Source organism: Oncorhynchus tshawytscha, linkage group LG19 (genome assembly GCF_018296145.1).
Source record: "Oncorhynchus tshawytscha isolate Ot180627B linkage group LG19, Otsh_v2.0, whole genome shotgun sequence".
Lineage (NCBI taxonomy): Eukaryota > Metazoa > Chordata > Actinopteri > Salmoniformes > Salmonidae > Oncorhynchus > Oncorhynchus tshawytscha.
In genome coordinates, this window is record NC_056447.1 from 5,769,960 (window position 1) to 5,788,161 (window position 18,202).

Here is an 18,202-nt window from a genome sequence, read left to right on the forward strand (position 1 = left end):
TGCTATCTTGCCAACACCTATGTCATGGCCATTGTTTGGCGTGACAAAGACAGGAGGTGGCAAGATGGCACAAACAGATCTGGGACCAGGCTTGTTCGAATAGGACCCATGTATTCCAATGCCGTAGTGTGTGATGTCACACGACCCAGGTTTGACTGACCTCTGACCTCTGCAGAGAACTGGGCGGAGTGGCGCGTCACAAATAGCTGCAGCTGCTGGTCCAGGTCACATGACTTGAGGCTGATGTCCCAGGAGCGAATCCCTGGTGAGACAACACAGAACAAGAGGGCAAAAGATGTTACATTAAAGGATAAGTTCTGTATTTTAGACCTTACTGTTATAAGTTCCTTACCCTGACAGTAGTCTATGGGTCAGAAGGAACCATAGTTTCTTTAAACAGCCACTGCTAGCTTCTGTGGAAGGGATAGGGGCAAACGTACAATAGTGGCCCATAGACTACATGCAGGGCTAAGAAACATATAACATTAATTTATACTTCCCCTTTAATGGATTTCTTATTCACTGCAGATCCTTATATCATTCAATAATGTATGAGGGGACTGAGCAAGAGCACAGGGGGAGCAAGGCAAGGAAATATGAAAACAACCAACGTCTCTGAAATCTCTGTAACCTTCATATTTGTAATATTTCAGTGCAATTTTTTTTTCTCCATTTCATGAGAGACTTTATTTCTCCAAAACTTAATTTAACGCTAACTGATACTGTATCTAATTGGAATGAATAAAAGTTGTTCCAGACGAACATGATGTTTTCTATCTATCTATTTTGTATGAATGTACTGGACTAGAACATATGGTAATTTAGTTAAGGAACAGTCCCCCCCCCCCCCATGATAAGATGTCATATGCTTATGACAAGCATTACACTACATTAGAACTGCATCATAAAGCATTCTATGTGGATTCAAACTAAAGTGTTGCCAGAACAGGCACACTGATGAAGAGCTGTGAGTTCAGTACAAGCAAAACCGATTCTCAATAATGTTCCCGTCAACACCCTCATTCCACTAGGGAGAGCCTTTGTCAGATCGGATTCAGGCTAAGATTCTCTGAAGTTCAGAGAGAAGCCTGCGTCAGATCTCATTCAACAGGGCATAAACCGCAGGAGAAGCCTGTCTCTGATCCTATTCACTGGTAGGGAAAGGAGTCTGGGATAGGAGATTAATATAATTTACTTTCATCCACCCCCTCATATCTCCCCATGTCTCAAAATAATATGTACAGTACTCTGTATATGTCAGGTCATTGTTTTCCAGGTTCTGTTTGGCTTCACTGAGATAGAGAGAGAAACGTTCCTTCCCCCACTGCAGACAACTGTGGTCTATTCTCTGAAGTGCTGTGTCACTGATACTAATTCTGGTAAAGGGCTCAATGCTCCTCGCTCAATTAGGTATTTTATGTTTGGACTGACAAAACACTTCACAAAGAGGTGACAATGACATCCGTCATTATGGCAGTCATTTTGACATGTTTTGACCAATGATGTATACAAACTCTGGATTGCTGATGTATTGGCCAATGAAAGGCTTTGAAGCCACCGGTCGGCCATATTGGCACTCCCCAGAAGAAGGACAAAATAACTTGTATTTAAATATTGTTGTTGTTGTAGTGGGGACAGTAACATTAGTACTTTAGTACATTAGTACTTACAAAATTGTACTTTAAGGAAATTATTATTATCATTTGTATGTTTAGATCACATAATATAATTTAAAAGTATGCATTAAGGTGTTCCGTAATAGAAAATATATGTGACAAAAACAAATGTAGACATTAGTACATTTAATATAGCTTCCAAAATATATTTTACAATTGTGCCACGATGGAGGAGCGGTGGCTTTGAAACTTCGCCACCTGTCAGTCATCTAGTGTATATATCAATCATTGGTTTTGATTTCCTCGACTGGTGGAAGGTGAGATAAAATAGTGTGTATCCATCTTTCAATACCTGACTCCCCACTGACCACAAACGGGTTAAATCAACTCTTTGTTTATATGTAATTTGTCAAAGTACAGTATTGTGACATGGAATCTATGTGGAAAATACATTGGATTTGAAAAGACTGATCAACTGTTGTTTTCAGGATCACATTTTAACCACAGGATTATGTCATCATGGTAACCAATTTTCAACATAGACAACCCTTGTATAAAATAAGTTGAATTTGTACCTTTGTAACAACGTCACATCTTCAACGTAATATCCACTATAAGGAAAAAAACAGTATGCTGGGAAACGCCTCCTACTGGAGAGTCGATCTGTCTACAGCTGTCCCTTCGGCACGGACGGCCCGCTCGTTAGGTTGGATTAGGTGGCCTCCTGTGGTGGCAGACTTACGAGGGCGGTATTTTCTGAGCTAAACTGACCAAGACGTACAACACATAAAACCTCACATAATTCGACCCCAAAACAATAACAATATTTCTATCAACCAGTGGCAAAAGGTCTTTTTAGGTGAGCGTCGATGCCGCCCTGTGATAAGCAGTACCCACTCTGTCAAAGGCAGGGGCGAAAAATATTTTGCTTGTCCATTCACAGCGTGCCTCTCCAGGGTGCTGTTGGAGAGACGCATCACTGCGGCATTCCACCAACGTTCCATCAAAAACACCATGTAACATAAATCATGTAGCAGATATAGGATATGGTAGAAAGAGTATGCGGGGCCTCCCGAGTGGTGCAGTGGTCTAAGGCACCGCATCGCAGTGCTAGCTGTGCTACTAGAGATTCTGGGTTCGAGTCCAGACTCTGTCACAGTGACCCGGGAGACCCATGTGGCGGTGCACAATTGGCCCAGCGTCGTCCGGGTTAGGGGAGGGTTTGGCCAGCAGGGATGTCCTTGTCCCGCTTACATGGTTACCAGGCGTACAGTGTTTCCTCCAACACATTGGTGCGGCTGGCTTCCGGGTTAAGTGGGCATTGTGTCAAGAAGCAGTGTGGCTTGGTTGGGTTGTGTTTCGGAGGACGCACGGCTCTCGACCTTCGCCTCTCCCGAGTCTGTACGGGAGTTGCAGCGATGAGACAAGACTGTAACTACCAATTGGATACCATGAAAAAGGGCCAAAAAAAAGTCTAAATAAAAGAAAGTCTATGTAGCCTACAGGACACTTTTTTACATCGTGCAGGTTTCTCAGACCAAATAGCCTCATCTAAACGGCGCACAATCAAATTAAAAAATGCACTGTCATGTTAACAAACAACACGTCCTAAAAAGGTCGAAGTCAAATCTACAATATGGAATGGACAATCCGTCACAACTGTTGTCCGGGAGTTTCACCCAATTGTCATGATCAGTGATTTCAAGTTTGTACCTGTCCATTTTTGACCAGCTGATCATAGCGAAAAGGAAAGTACTTCTGTATTTCCCACGGTGTAAACACATTTCAAATGGGCTCACGATAGCTCCTAGTAAAGTTGGGTAACTGATATTCCGAGCTTAATTAGCCAAATTGATTAGTCACAGGAATCAGGACTAATGAAACCAATGCAACGGCCTGTTTTCCAAATGGTGGGCCTACCACATGGATGGGCATTCCTAAAATTCCATTGCAGACAGATATAGTAGGCTATACCCCAGTAAGCACGAACCAACGGTTTTTGGTTGTCTATTTTTTGTCCTTTCCAGACCATTCAGAACCTAAATTGAACCTAACATAAACGTCCGGAAAATACATATTTTAGACATGTTTTCAACGTCATTTTGCTTACTAGGACTATTCTAGCGTTGCAGGGCATATTTTTGTTGGTCTCGCCTAGGGCCGAGGAACGGCTAGGACCGGCCCTGCCCTTTGGTCTCCCACCCAGGCTTTTAACCAAGCCCTGCTTAGCTTTGATACTGTATTTGTCACTGACTATTACCAATGTGCAAACCATGAGAAGGATTGTTGAGAACTCTCCACTTAATAGATTCACTATTGCTATCAAAGTCATTCCAAAGGACAGGTTCAACAGCGCAAATGAAATGTAACCATACTTCATCAAACATATATCATCACGGTTGTTATTCAGCAGAGGATTCAATTACAAATAGACAATACATATAGGCTTAGGGTCTCAAGCTCAGTGGTATAAAGTACTTTAGTAGTTTTTTGGGGGGTATCTGTATTTTACTATTTCTATTTTTGACAACTTTACCTCTACTTCACTTACATAAAAAAAGGTGTGTACTTTTTACTCTATATATTTTCCTTGGCACCAAAAAAAATACATTTTGAAAGCTTAGCAGGAAAAGACATTTGTCAAATTCATGCTCTTATCCCTGGTCATCCCTACTGCCTCTGATCTGGCGGACTCACTAAACACACACGCTTTGTTTATAAATTATGTCAGAGTGTTGGAGTGTGCCCCTGGCTTTCGTCAATAAAAAAAACAAGAAAATGGTGCCAGTTTGCTTAATATAAGGAATTTGAAATTATTCATACTTTTAGTTCTGTTTTTAATACTTACGTATGTTTTAGCAATTACATTTCCTTTTGATACTTAAGTATATTTAAAACCAAATACTTTTAGACTTTTACTCAAGTAGTATTTTACTGGTTGACTTTCACTTTTACTTGAGTCATTTTCTATTAAGGTACCTTTACTTTTACTCAAGAATTACATTTGGGTACTTTTTCCACCACTGTTCAAGCTTTGTCTACGTGTTAATAATAAATATGTTGGATCCATGTCTCCATCTCAACCAAAAAATATAAGTACAAAACATATGATTAAATCAAATCAGCCTGTATTTAAAGTTTGATTTAGTCTTATTCTTTAACTTTTTTGGTTGAAATGCAGACGTCAATCAAACATCAATGATTCATTTGTAGACAAACTAGAATTAGAGCCAGACTCAGTGGCACAGATGGAACTATCCAAGCAGAAGATGCATCTCCTTCAAATGTTGACATTCGGTTGTGTTGACAACCAAACACAATTCAACATGACTTTTGTAAGACAGTAAATAGCCTAATGTTAAAGGCTAGCTTACAAATGAATGTAACAGTATTCATTCCACTTTAAAATGAGTAACACATCCACATTTTGAGGTTACAGTAACAATAGATGTATTAAGTAATTATAGAACGCGCGCATGTTCGGTGGAAATCTACACAATGGCTAAACGAAACGGCATTGATCACATGCACTTTGTACTTTAATGTCATCTCAACTAACTGCAATCCAGGCCCGTTGGTTGCGCTACCAGATTAAGCACAGTGATGACACATGAAGTTGTTTCATAAATAAACACAATATCTGACACTGTATCCCCATTTGAACTTTGGTGTGCCTTTGAATGGTTGAAAGTGCAGCGATAACACATTTAGGTGACAACTGAACCAAAAATCTGACCTTGATACTCACTTGGAATTTCGTAGTTCTTTTAAACGTTCGAAAGCACAGTGACAACACATTGGGGGATTCAACAAACTTTTGACTTTCTTTTTGAGTGGGTGATAATAGGTTGGAATCTCATTGATCAACGTATCTACCAAATATTACCCAATTCTCCACGTTGAAATGACATGGTGTGCCCAATGGGTCATAGAAGGAGGAGTGTGTGTGTTTGTGTGATCACTTAACAGTCGTAGGAAAACAGTGTGTTCAATAGGTCAGAAGACCTCTTTGACTAACTACCCATCACCAACTGAACCACACTGCAGCTCAACAAACTCTGCTCTGATTGGCTCAAACCAATCATAAAACCCCACGGAGCCAATAATCACCATTAATACTGATTCCCCAAGTGTTACCAAATGAATAATGGAGGACTAGTTCCGCACCCCTGTAAATCTGTGTGTAGGACACACAGTGTGATGCCAATGGTGGTTTAGAAACCCTCTGAGAATGAAGGATAGAGAATGCAAAGTAGCTACTCTGTGTCCGCACTGTGTCTGAGGAGAGAAAGCAGGAGGAGAGCTCATTTTCTCAGTTACACTGTCAAGGGTAATTTTCCATGCTGCTGCCTGCCTGCCTCCAGTTTTGGCTAAGCCACTGTGAGCCATGACCGCTAGGCTATATGTCTTCTCCTGACACTTTTTTTGTGTGTGGAATACGCCTGTAGCCTATTTCGTATGCTCCTACAAGAACGTATTGAAAATGTTCCCTGAGGGTCATTCTTGAATTGCTGTGGCATCCGTGGCACTCGCCTTTGAATAAAACTTTTAAAATGACAAATAGTTTTTGTTTATATCTGACCATTTATCAATAATAAAACATAACGCCAGTCCTTTATACTGCCAAACGTTCTGTTTATGCCTTGTTTAAAGTAGTTAGCAAATTGGCTTCTCCCAGTAGTGATGTGTAGAGTTGTAGTGACGTTGTAGTGACATGTTTTGGGGATTTAGAGATACCGTATCTAGCTATTATTTGGAATGCTAGAGAGTGAACAAAATTATTTAATATATAGATCAATAAAAACAAAGATGGGCTCTTCAAATAGCAATAGCAAAAAAAATCACCCATTTCAAAGGACCTTGAGCATTCCCCAATGGCAAACTGTTATCAGGGAAGGGGTTTATACGAAAGAAAATGATTAGCTAATCACACAATTTTAGTATGTCATACATTTGTGTCTAAATCCAAAGTCACACTTGGTGTTACTCAATTTAAATGAAAGGAAATAATATTGTGTACAAAATGATTAACCATGTTACTTCAGTAAATTATTTTTAAAGGGTTAATGACTTTAGGATTGAGCAACTGTTTGCCTCCATTTAAGAAAAGCCTCAATAATCTAAAATGTCTCATTGGTGTTCCCATCATTGGTGTTACTACTCCTGCTTGCGGCACGATGTTATCATAATGGTCCAATTGGATTTCAAATCAAATCAAATCAAATTTTATTTGTCACATACACATGGTTAGCAGATGTTAATGCGAGTGTAGCGAAATGCTTGTGCTTCTAGTTCCGACAATGCAGTAATAACGAACAAGTAATCTAACTAACAATTCCAAAAAAAAACTACTGTCTTATACACAGTGTAAGGGGATAAAGAATATGTACATAAGGATATATGAATGAGTGATGGTACAGAGCAGCATAGGCAAGATACAGTAGATGATATCGAGTACAGTATATACATATGAGATGAGTATGTAAACCAAGTGGCATAGTTAAAGTGGCTAGTGATACATGTATTACATAAGGATGCAGTCGATGATATAGAGTACAGTATCTACGTATGCATATGAATGAATAATGTAGGGTAAGTAACATTATATAAGGTAGCATTGTTTAAAGTGGCTAGTGATATATTTACATCATTTCCCATCAATTCCCATTATTAAAGTGGCTGGAGTAGAGTCAGTGTCATTGACAGTGTGTTGGCAGTAGCCACTCAATGTTAGTGGTGGCTGTTTAACAGTCTGATGGCCTTGAGATAGAAGCTGTTTTTCAGTCTCTCGGTCCCAGCTTTGATGCACCTGTACTGACCTCGCCTTCTGGATGACAGCGGGGTGAACAGGCAGTGGCTCGGGTGGTTGATGTCCTTGATGATCTTTATGGCCTTCCTGTAGCATCGGGTGGTGTAGGTGTCCTGGAGGGCAGGTAGTTTGCCCCGGTGATGCGTTGTGCAGACCTCACTACCCTCTGGAGAGCCTTACGGTTGAGGGCGGTGCAGTTGCCATACCAGGCGGTGATACAGCCCGCCAGGATGCTCTCGATTGTGCATCTGTAGAAGTTTGTGAGTGCTTTTGGTGACAAGCCAAATTTCTTCAGCCTCCTGAGGTTGAAGAGGCGCTGCTGCGCCTTCCTCACGATGCTGTCTGTGTGAGTGGACCAATTCAGTTTGTCTGTGATGTGTATGCCGAGGAACTTAAAACTTGCTACCCTCTCCACTACTGTTCCATCGATGTGGATGGGGGGTGTTCCCTCTGCTGTTTCCTGAAGTCCACAATCATCTCCTTAGTTTTGTTGACGTTGAGTGTGAGGTTATTTTCCTGACACCACACTCCGAGGGCCCTCACCTCCTCCCTGTAGGCCGTCTCGTCGTTGTTGGTAATCAAGCCTACCACTGTTGTGTCGTCCGCAAACTTGATGATTGAACATGGGAGTGAACAGGGAGTACAGGAGAGGGCTCAGAACGCACCCTTGTGGGGCCCCAGTGTTGAGGATCAGCGGGGAGGAGATGTTGTTGCCTACCCTCACCACCTGGGGGCGGCCCGTCAGGAAGTCCAGAACCCAGTTGCACAGGGCGGGGTCGAGACCCAGTGTCTCGAGCTTGATGACGAGCTTGTAGGGTACTATGGTGTTGAATGCCGAGCTGTAGTCGATGAACAGCATTCTCACATAGGTATTCCTCTTGTCCAGATGGGTTAGGGCAGTGTGCAGTGTGGTTGAGATTGCATCGTCTGTGGACCTATTTGGGCGGTAAGCAAATTGGAGTGGGTCTAGGGTGTCAGGTAGGGTGGAGGTGATATGGTCCTTGACTAGTCTCTCAAAGCACTTCATGATGACGGATGTGAGTGCTACGGGCGGTAGTCGTTTAGCTCAGTTACCTTAGCTTTCTTGGGAACAGGAACAATGGTGGCCCTCTTGAAGCATGTGGGAACAACAGACTGGTATAGGGATTGATTGAATATGTCCGTAAACACACCGGCCAGCTGGTCTGCGCATGCTCTGAGGGCACGGCTGGGGATGCCGTCTGGGCCTGCAGCCTTGCGAGGGTTAACACGTTTAAATGTCTTACTCACTTCGGCTGCAGTGAAGGAGAGACCGCATGTTTTCGTTGCAGGCCGTGTCAGTGGCACTGTATTGTCCTCAAAGCGGGCAAAAAGTTATTTAGTCTGCCTGGGAGCAAGACATCCTGGTCCGTGACTGGGCTGGGTTTCTTCCTGTAGTCCATGATTGACTGTAGACCCTGCCACATGCCTCTTGTGTCTGAGCCGTTGAATTGAGATTCTACTTTGTCTCTGTACTGGCGCTTAGCTTGTTTGATAGCCTTGCGGAGGGAATAGCTGCACTGTTTGTATTCAGTCATGTTACCAGACACCTTGCCCTGATTAAAAGCAGTGGTTCGCGCTTTCAGTTTCACACGAATGCTGCCATCAATCCAAGGTTTCTGGTTAGGGAATGTTTTAATCGTTGCTATGGGAACGACATCTTCAACGCACGTTCTAATGAACTCGCACACCGAATCAGCGTATTCGTCAATGTTGTTGTCTGACGCAATACGAAACATCTCCCAGTCCACGTGATGGAAGCAGTCTTGGAGTGTGGAGTCAGCTTGGTCGGACCAGCGTTGGACAGACCTCAGCGTGGGAGCCTCTTGTTTTAGTTTCTGTCTGTAGGCAGGGATCAACAAAATGGAGTCGTGGTCAGCTTTTCCGAAAGGGGGCGGGGCAGGGCCTTATATGCGTCGCGGAAGTTAGAGTAACAATGATCCAGGGTCTTTCCACCCCTGGTTGCGCAATCGATATGCTGATAAAATTTAGGGAGTCTTGTTTTCAGATTAGCCTTGTTAAAATCCCCAGCTACAATGAATGCAGCCTCCGGATAAATCGTTTCCAGTTTGCAGAGAGTTAAATAAAGTTCGTTCAGAGCCATCGATGTGTCTGCTTGGGGGGGGATATATACGGCTGTGATTATAATCGAAGAGAATTCTCTTGGTAGATAATGCGGTCTACATTTGATTGTGAGGAATTCTAAATCAGGTGAACAGAAGGATTTGAGTTCCTGTATGTTTCTGTCATCACACCATGTCACGTTAGTCATAAGGCATACGCCCCCGCCCCTCTTCTTACCAGAAAGATGTTCGTTTCTGTCGGCGCGCGTCTGTCGGCGCGATGCGTGGAGAAACCCGCTGGCTGCACCGCTTCGGATAGCGTCTCTCCGGTTAGCCATGTTTCCGTGAGGCAGAGAACGTTGCAGTCTCTGATGTCCCTCTGGAATGCTACCCTTGCTCGGATTTCATCAACCTTGTTGTCAAGAGACTGGACATTGACGAGAAGAATGCTAGGGAGTGGTGCACGGTGTGCCCGTCTCCGGAGTCTGACCAGAAGACCGCTTCGTTTCCCTCTTTTTCTGAGTCGTTTTTTTGGGTCGCTGCATGTAATCCACTCCGTTACACTGGTTGTAAGGCAGAACACAGGATCCGCATCGCGAAAAACATATTCTTGGTCGTACTGATGGTGAGTTGACGCTGATCTTATATTCAGTAGTTCTTCTCGGCTGTATGTAATGAAACCTAAGATGACCTGGGGTACTAGTGTAAGAAATAACACGTAAAAAAACAAAAAACTGCATAGTTTCCTAGGAACGCGAAGCGAGGCGGCCATCTCTGTCGGCGCCGGAAGTTTCAAGTCATTACGCTGTTAGTTGATTGAGAACGTGGGCTTCATAACCATAACCACGAACCCAATACACAACAATGCCTCCCCTAATACATGAACTCTGCCGGGAGATTCTGCTCTTCAAGTCCAAGTATCTGGACGCACGCCCATCTATTGTAGGGTTACGACGGTCAACCTCACTCTCAACAACGACGTCTTTAGACTGTCGTGTTGACACAGGCGCAGGCACGTGAGTGGCCTGTGTCACGGTCTCGTTGTGTTGTTGTGTGGGTGCCGGCTGAGTCAGTGTTCTGAGAACGTGACTGTGAGCCCCTAGGTGATGACTGCTGGTGTCCGGGTGTCACCCAGTAACAGTTCTGGACTACTCACGACTCGTGGTTTTGTCAGCGTTTCTTTACTCAACAGTAACTGATCTGTGTGCCTTTTCCAGATGACCTCCTCTGCAGTCTGGACAGTGTAGGACACAGGAACAGTCTGAGCAAAGACTGCTGCAGGAACCCACTTTGGTCATTTTGAGTTAGTTCCTAGCTAAGACAGTTTCTCCCGGATTGAAAGCTCAGTCCTGAAATCTCATGACGTTTGACTTGACTCTCCTGTTGACATATCGCCCTGTGTTCTTTGCGTTTGGATGTTTGTGTCGACCGAATCTTGTGCATAGATCTCTCTTCATGAGTACCTAAGCAGGTAAAAAAGCTTGGGGATTGCATGAGGAGTGAGCTGTTCACACATTGGTTCAGTGTCCCTTGACCCTGAGACACTGTTAAGGCATGTTTCATGGTCTGTACAAACCTCTCCTCCAGCTCGTTGGTTGATGTATGATACGGTGCCAACCTGATGTGCTGGACACTATTCACCTATAGGAACGTGGCCATTTCTTGGGACACTAGCTGCGGTCCGTTGTCGCTAACGAGTTGGAGTAGCCGAACCGGATAAACATGATGGTCTTCTCTGCAGTAGTAGATCTCATGATGACACCCACTGGCCACTTGCTATGAGCATCCACAACCACGAGAAAGATTTGGTCTAGAAACGGACCTTCAAAGTTGACGTGTATGCGTTGCCATGACTCTTCCGGGCCAATCCCACGGATGAAGAGGTGCAAGTTGAGGTACGTTGCAAACCTTCTGACATGTGGTACTTGTTTTTGCTTTCTCTAATGCGGCAGCAAACATTTTCACTGATTCCCAATACCCCCAATACACAACGTACACAACAGTACCTAGATGCATTTAAATGAAAACAATTCTAGAAAAACCATTGAATTTTATCCCAAATACCATGTCCAAATGACACCGCAATTCAAGAAGGACCCATGAACTATATTTTATTAAACAGAAGGAAGCAAAACTAAATGCCCTCATAGCGGTAACTGTCTCAACTATCAATAAACTATCCCCGGTCTCTAAATTATCCCCGGTCCCTAAACTACAGGGGGAAGTTTTCACACAGATCCCAAGAACAACTGTGTATCATGTTGGTAAATCAAGTCATACCCAACCATCCTCCAAGCTGCTGTCTCTCATAGTCTACCACACTTACCCTTGATGGGACAGTGATACAATTGGACTACAATGGTAGCGTTCACAATTCAATGGGCTCTTAGCATATACATATATGTCAGCATATACCCACCAACTATGGCTAACCAACAGTTGACATGGCATTGTTAGTCATTTTCGCTTGTTGTTGTCGGCCTGCTGTAAAGCCCATGAGCAATAGGCAGTTGACCGGTGAACTCTGCAAATGGTCGGCCACTCATGGCCACCGGGGACTTGCGAGCTAAATGTATTTTCTAATAAATACTACAGAAAGTGGTCATCTTGGGGTGGCTTACACAACATGCAACACTAGGGGCTCGATTCAATCAGATCCATTTTAGCCAACATCCGCATGGTGGTTGTTTTGGTGGTGTCTGATCAACCACCAAGCTGCTCCAGGCATTATACCTAAAGTGGACATTGCCATTGGCTGCATGGAGTCGCATTAAGAGAAATCCCATGCAGCCTTGTTTAGAAGTTCGAACACTGGAATGTGAGATGTCATCTACACCTCGATTATGATAGAAATCCTCATTATTTCGTTGAACGATTTTCTACATTGCCGACACTCTCATTCTGAACTTCTAACGCGAGTGGGGCAGGTGTGGCTTCATGACAATGATCACAAGCACAGCTGCTCACTGATTTGACGGCTTCAACGCAGTTCCACCTCCGACGAGATGCCAAAACATCTGCTATGCTGGTGTCTGCTATCGCCGGTTAATGCTTGATCTGATTGAATCTAGGCCTAGGACTAAATTATATTGTGATCAGAGGGTATTGTCTGCAGAGGTTTGTCAGTAGGGTCATCATTCAGACCTTGATCAGAGGACTAAACCCAACTGGAGACCATTAGTCTGATTCAAGGCAACATAAAATGGCCACTCATCTCCATCAAGGGCAGCCTACCAAGTATTGACATCACTTTCAGACTACAAGAGAATGGAGAGGTCAAGTCTTTTACAGGATAAAAGCCCAATGGAACTAGCAGGGAGGGTTGCCTGACTCATTCTGCATTCAACAATGATACGACGATTTCTGTTGCTTTTCCAAAACCACGAGAAGTTGGCATGAATGGAAACAGACCGGAATCCAGGCTATTTTGATAGCACTCCGTATGAAAAACAATATGATGATGACGACGACGATCTCTCATATCCTGAGAAAAAGTGTCATGATGTGAATGGTCCTTGGTAATGACGGCAATGAGGCGGTTGCCATGGTGCCAGCCAGGCACTTAATAGGGTGATTCATCATTAGCCGTCTCTGGCGGAGGAGAGCTGGCAGCCACGCTCAAATTGCTGCTGACCAGCAAACTCCTGTGAAAACACCTAGCATCTTTCACACCACGAGTCTGTGTCAAATGGCACCATGTTCCCTATAAAGTGCACTACTTTTGACCAGAGCCCTGTGGGCCCTGGTCAAAAGTAGTGCAATATAAAGGCAAGTGTATAGGGTGCCATTTGGGACATAACCCACTGTGTTAAGAAACATTGGATGACACCCTCCATTTGTACCCAACTTTCTATTATCCAAATGGCAGCCCGTTAGCCTTTTAGCACACACTGAAGATTTTCCCATAGGTGCAACACTTGGCATGGTCCCTGGGCTTCCTTGATAAAGAGAGAATCTGACAGACAACAACATTACTGTATTTAACCGAACATCCTTCTGAATGTTTCAGTGCTATGGATGCCTCATTATTCATGAGGATAACACACCAGCAGCTCGGCAAGGTGCTTTTCTAACAAGGCAAACCAGTTATTCTAAGCATTTTCCCTACCTCATGGTCAATTCGTTACTGTTTGTGTATCACACCATTGCTGAGAAGGTGCGCAACTTTTTTTCCCCTTCCCGTAGTGGGCCCTCTAATGGCAGACTACATGGGCTATAGAAAAAACCTGAACCTTTTATATGGTAGGTTATTCAAAACAAGCATGAATTATCTGGGAAGCAATTATTATTCCATATGTTTGTGTCCCTATTTTGAAAAACGAATAAATATGTACTCAATTTTCTTTCTTTTTTAACCAAAGAAATAGATAATCCCTCGTAATTTATTAAACGCGTGTGAAATGTTCAAGACAAAACAGGTGCACTTCAAGCAAACCAGAAGTCTATATTGCACAAAAGGCTCCAGTAAAAAGTGGCGTATGGGCATTTCGTTGAACTGATGATTCAATATTCCCGATGCGTCATTTCCTTAAAAGGAAACCGTCCAAGCATTTTTAATATCTTCCAATTGTATCTTCTACGTTCCAATATTTTCTATGATATTATATATATATATATTTATTAGAGGACGTTATGCATGCTGGAATTACAGAATTCGTATGTAAAAAGTGAGACTCGGTGACTCGGGGCTACTCACCCCGCTCAACTTGGTCTCTAGCGCGTTGCAGCTGGTGGTCTGTCGCTATCTCTCCTATCACTATAAGCATGTAGTAGTTCCCTTGGTTGAAAGGGGGTCCTTGGCGCCGCTGCTCTCCAAGGTCCTGAATTCGCTTCTCGAACCTTAGTTGCGTGCTGCTCTCGTCCTCCTGCACTGCCGAGAGCTCACCTCGAGCAGGGATCTCCATGGCAACAATCCCGAGAGCAGACGCCTGGGACGGGTCTATCTCCATGACAACTTCCAGGAGCACGGTGTGTGCAGGGGCAAAGGTAGGGGAGGGCTCGCGGGGGTATCATAACGTTCACTTTTGGAGCTGTTTACTTCCATTTGATTGGTCGAAACGCCCATGCAGCAGGGTGATGTCACATATTGAGTCATTGGGCATGTCCAAGGGGAGTACCTTGATTTTAGAACCCCACCCCAAAGTACGATTACGTTTAATTCTCAAAGGTACCAATGGGCTGACATCTGCAGCATCTCAAAGTTTATTTTCAGTAGCCTATATTGTCCACTCTGAGAACAAAACACACACACACACACACAAATACACACGAACATGCGCACACACACAAACACACACATCAAATAGCATTTTAGCAGTTTGTCAAAGTATGTTTGTGTTAGTCTCTGCCCAAGATGGCAGATTAAGGTGCCTGTATAGTACCAGTGTAATTCCAAAGCCACAGCAAACTGCTGACTCCCCTGCTGAAATTTGCAAATTTCTCAGACATTTTGGCGATGCCAGCTCATGCCAGGCTCAGACTGGCATTAAAGCAGATGGCTTGCTGCAATGCTGCCTCAGAGATCCGCCCATTGTATGTTTTTCTGGATCTGTCAGACAAGGTAGGATTAATTATAAACATTGACAAAAATGCTGAGAAAGACTCTAAGCCTATTTTTTTTTTGGTATGTTGTCAACATCAAAGTTGAAAAAAAAAAATGGAGGGATGTTAAAATAAAAAAGCCTTAGTCATCGTGATACGACTCAACAACACTAATGCAACGTGACAGATTAAAAGTCTATTGATTTGCCCCATTTTTATTAAGATGGATAAAATGTGGTAAATAAAAATGCAACTATGTAATATGTGAGGAAGTTCTTTTTCTGCTCTAGATGACTTTGCACCCCGTTTCCAATTTCTGATTTGTTCAATGTACTAACCCAGGCAATCTTGCACAGTGGATGAGCTAGGCCTAAAATGATCCGTGGAAAATTAAGTCATCAATTGCTATTTCCCATTCAGGCCATGCAGTGAGTTCAATGTAAAGGCCAGTCTTGAAATAGTCTCTTTATTCTCTGCCTAATTCAGCTTTTCTCCTTGTTAAGCTTGGTTCTGTCCAATATGGCACCCTATTCCCTATATAGTCTACTACTTATGACCTGGGCCCATAAAGCTCTGCTCAAAAGTAGTGCACTATGTAAGGAATAGAGTGGCATTTGGGACACTGCCCTTGTCCCTGCTGTTCACACATCTAAATATATACCAGAGGGAGTTGCAGCAGAAACCATCACGATGATAACATGACCCTTTTATGAAGGTTGATGCAATTGGGTTAAAAGACTGCAGTTCCAATATTTCAATGGGCTATTATATTTCAGGTTATTTTGGGGGGTAATTAACTGTGTGCAATTCCCTGTGTGTGTGCGTGTGCACGCACATGATGGTAACAGAGAGAGAGAGACAGACAGACAGACAGACAGACAGACAGACAGACAGACAGACAGACAGACAGACAGACAGACAGACAGACAGACAGTCAGACAGTCAGACAGACAGAGGAAGTTCAGCATTACAGCGTGATTGAAATTTAAAAACAATGTTCCCTTTAAATTGCTATAGCTCAATCTGTAATGCTTAATTTAACAGGTTTCAATCCAACCTTTTTTTTCCAGCAAAGTACATGTTGGATAAAACATGTCAAATTTTCTCGGTAAACTTTCCAAATTTAGACCAAAATAAATATGCAAGACAAGCTGGGATATTGTGTATGTAAAATCAATAATGCGAAAAATGGCAGAGGAAACGTTTTCCTGCGCAAATATTGATATAATAACCATTGAAGTAAACTTGGGAGTCATGCGATGAGTCTCTGTGGTCCTCCCATTATGACTCGGGAAAAGCATGCAGTTTATTAGGCTACAGATTAAATGAATTATGATGAACTTCACAGCTTAGTGAAAATGAAAGGTGATGAGCTTGATGCTCCTTTCCAATAAATATCGAGTGTCTTATTCTGGTGACATGATCGATGCTTGGCTGCCTTTGCTTGGCTGCTGTTTGAGAAACAAAAATAATCTTTCTCTTTTGTCCATAACAATCTCATGATGTAGGCTATACTCGCACTGTCTCTGTGAGCTCTTGGTTAAGGCACAATTGCCAATACCAGAGTGGGCACGTTCGCTATATCATGCCACATTTTTGTGACAAAACCATCAGTAGAGTTGAAAATGCATGGAAACACATTTAACTTAGATTTGTTTTATTCAGTACATGGGAATGTAACCATAAACATTATTTGGATGTGTACTGCGTCATCATGCAACAACAACAACAACAATTCTGCAACAAGTCAATTTGATGGAAACATCTCTGATGGGGAAATGCGCATATTGTTTTTACACAGAATTGAGAATATTCGCCAAATTGGATGGAAACCTGAGACTGAGAGAGACCTGAGAGAGAAACTGAATCAGAGCGAGATTGAATCAGTCATTCATAGATTGGTCATTTGAGTACATACCCCAACCCCTAAATGTATAGATGCAGGTACATGTGTATGATACAGCACCGTACAGTGAGTCAGCACTTCATTCTAGCATATTCCAGAAACGCCACCATGCTGCCCTCTACTGGCAAACATGTCTCTCCTCATTAAAAAAAGGTATACTCTGTCATCCATGTCTCTGCAGTGGTCCAAATTATGATAGGTCAAATCCCACGTTTTTTAGAGAGCTATCAGCTAAACTTCTAATATAATAATGATATGCCATTTAGCAGATGCTTTTATCCAAAGTGACTTACAGTCATGTATGCATATGTTCTACATACGGGTAGTCTCAGGAATCAACCTCAGTATCCTGGCGTTGCAAGCGCCATCCTATACCAACTGAGGTAGGCGATTCCAATAATGTCAAGAATAAGTTAGTATATAACTCCTGAAGATTTGGAGTGTCCTCTGCTTGTCATCGATTACCTTAGGAGTTGGTAAGACAGCACACACAGATCTGGGTGCAGGCTTTGACTACAACTATTGATTGGTAACACCCCAAACTTCCTGGACAGAAAAACCACAACAATATGTTTTGTCTGCAAATATACAGTTACACAGCCACCGACCTCCTTCTTGTTCCCTCCCTTCATTGACTTGCCAAAGATGTTCAGACTCAGAGACTGTTCCTCGCCTCCTCTGACCGTAATTGCTTTGTTTGACTTAGAAATAGCTACCCTGCCGTGTAATGTACCTGTAAAGCATCAGGACAATTTCCCTGGGTCTCTGTGTCTGGCCGTCCTGTGCTCGGATTGATCAGTGTGCAAGGTCGGGTGGTTGACGGGTTAGCTGGGACACTGTCTGGCCCCATTTGGTGATGGTGGAGAATAAATGGAAAACAGGAGGAGGCTGGGTTGTTATTCTGGGCTGCAGCCAGACTCCCCTGGGGAGAGAAGGATGAGCCTCACCTGCTGTTCAGTCTTTACTGCAAAGTCACTGCAGCGACAGTGGAGTAATAATAATAATAATAATCATCATTAGGCGGGTGCTTACATTTGTCCTATTTCTCTAATGTAGACGTTTTTTTTGTTTGTTGCATATCCCACTCCCCCGGAGAGTGGGGTCAGAGCCAGGGATCAGCCATCACTGATAGAGCAATTAGGGTTACGTGTCTTGCTCAAGGGCACAGACATAATTTTCACCTAGTCAGCTCGGGATTTGAACCAGCAACGTTTCAGTTACTGGTCCAACACTCCGAACCGCTAGGCTG

At 43.1% G+C, this 18,202-nt stretch overlaps 1 protein-coding gene across 3 annotated transcripts in view; it reads right to left on the reverse strand.

Annotated features, from left to right (window-relative positions):
• Positions 1–14,592, reverse strand: part of LOC112219190 (microtubule-associated protein 1B) — a 72,380-nt gene extending 57,788 nt beyond the window's left edge. The window contains exons 1-2 of one of the 3 annotated variants that reach the window (XM_042301303.1): positions 14,203–14,592; positions 161–262 (exon numbers count right to left, since the gene is read on the reverse strand). In XM_042301303.1, coding sequence (XP_042157237.1) covers positions 161–262; positions 14,203–14,455 — 355 coding nt within the window. In that variant the 5' untranslated portion in view covers positions 14,456–14,592. The remainder of the gene's footprint in view (positions 1–160; positions 263–14,202) is intronic. The other 2 variants (XM_042301302.1, XM_042301301.1) reach the window with 2 other exon arrangements.
• Between the last annotated feature and the right edge of the window lie 3,610 nt (positions 14,593–18,202).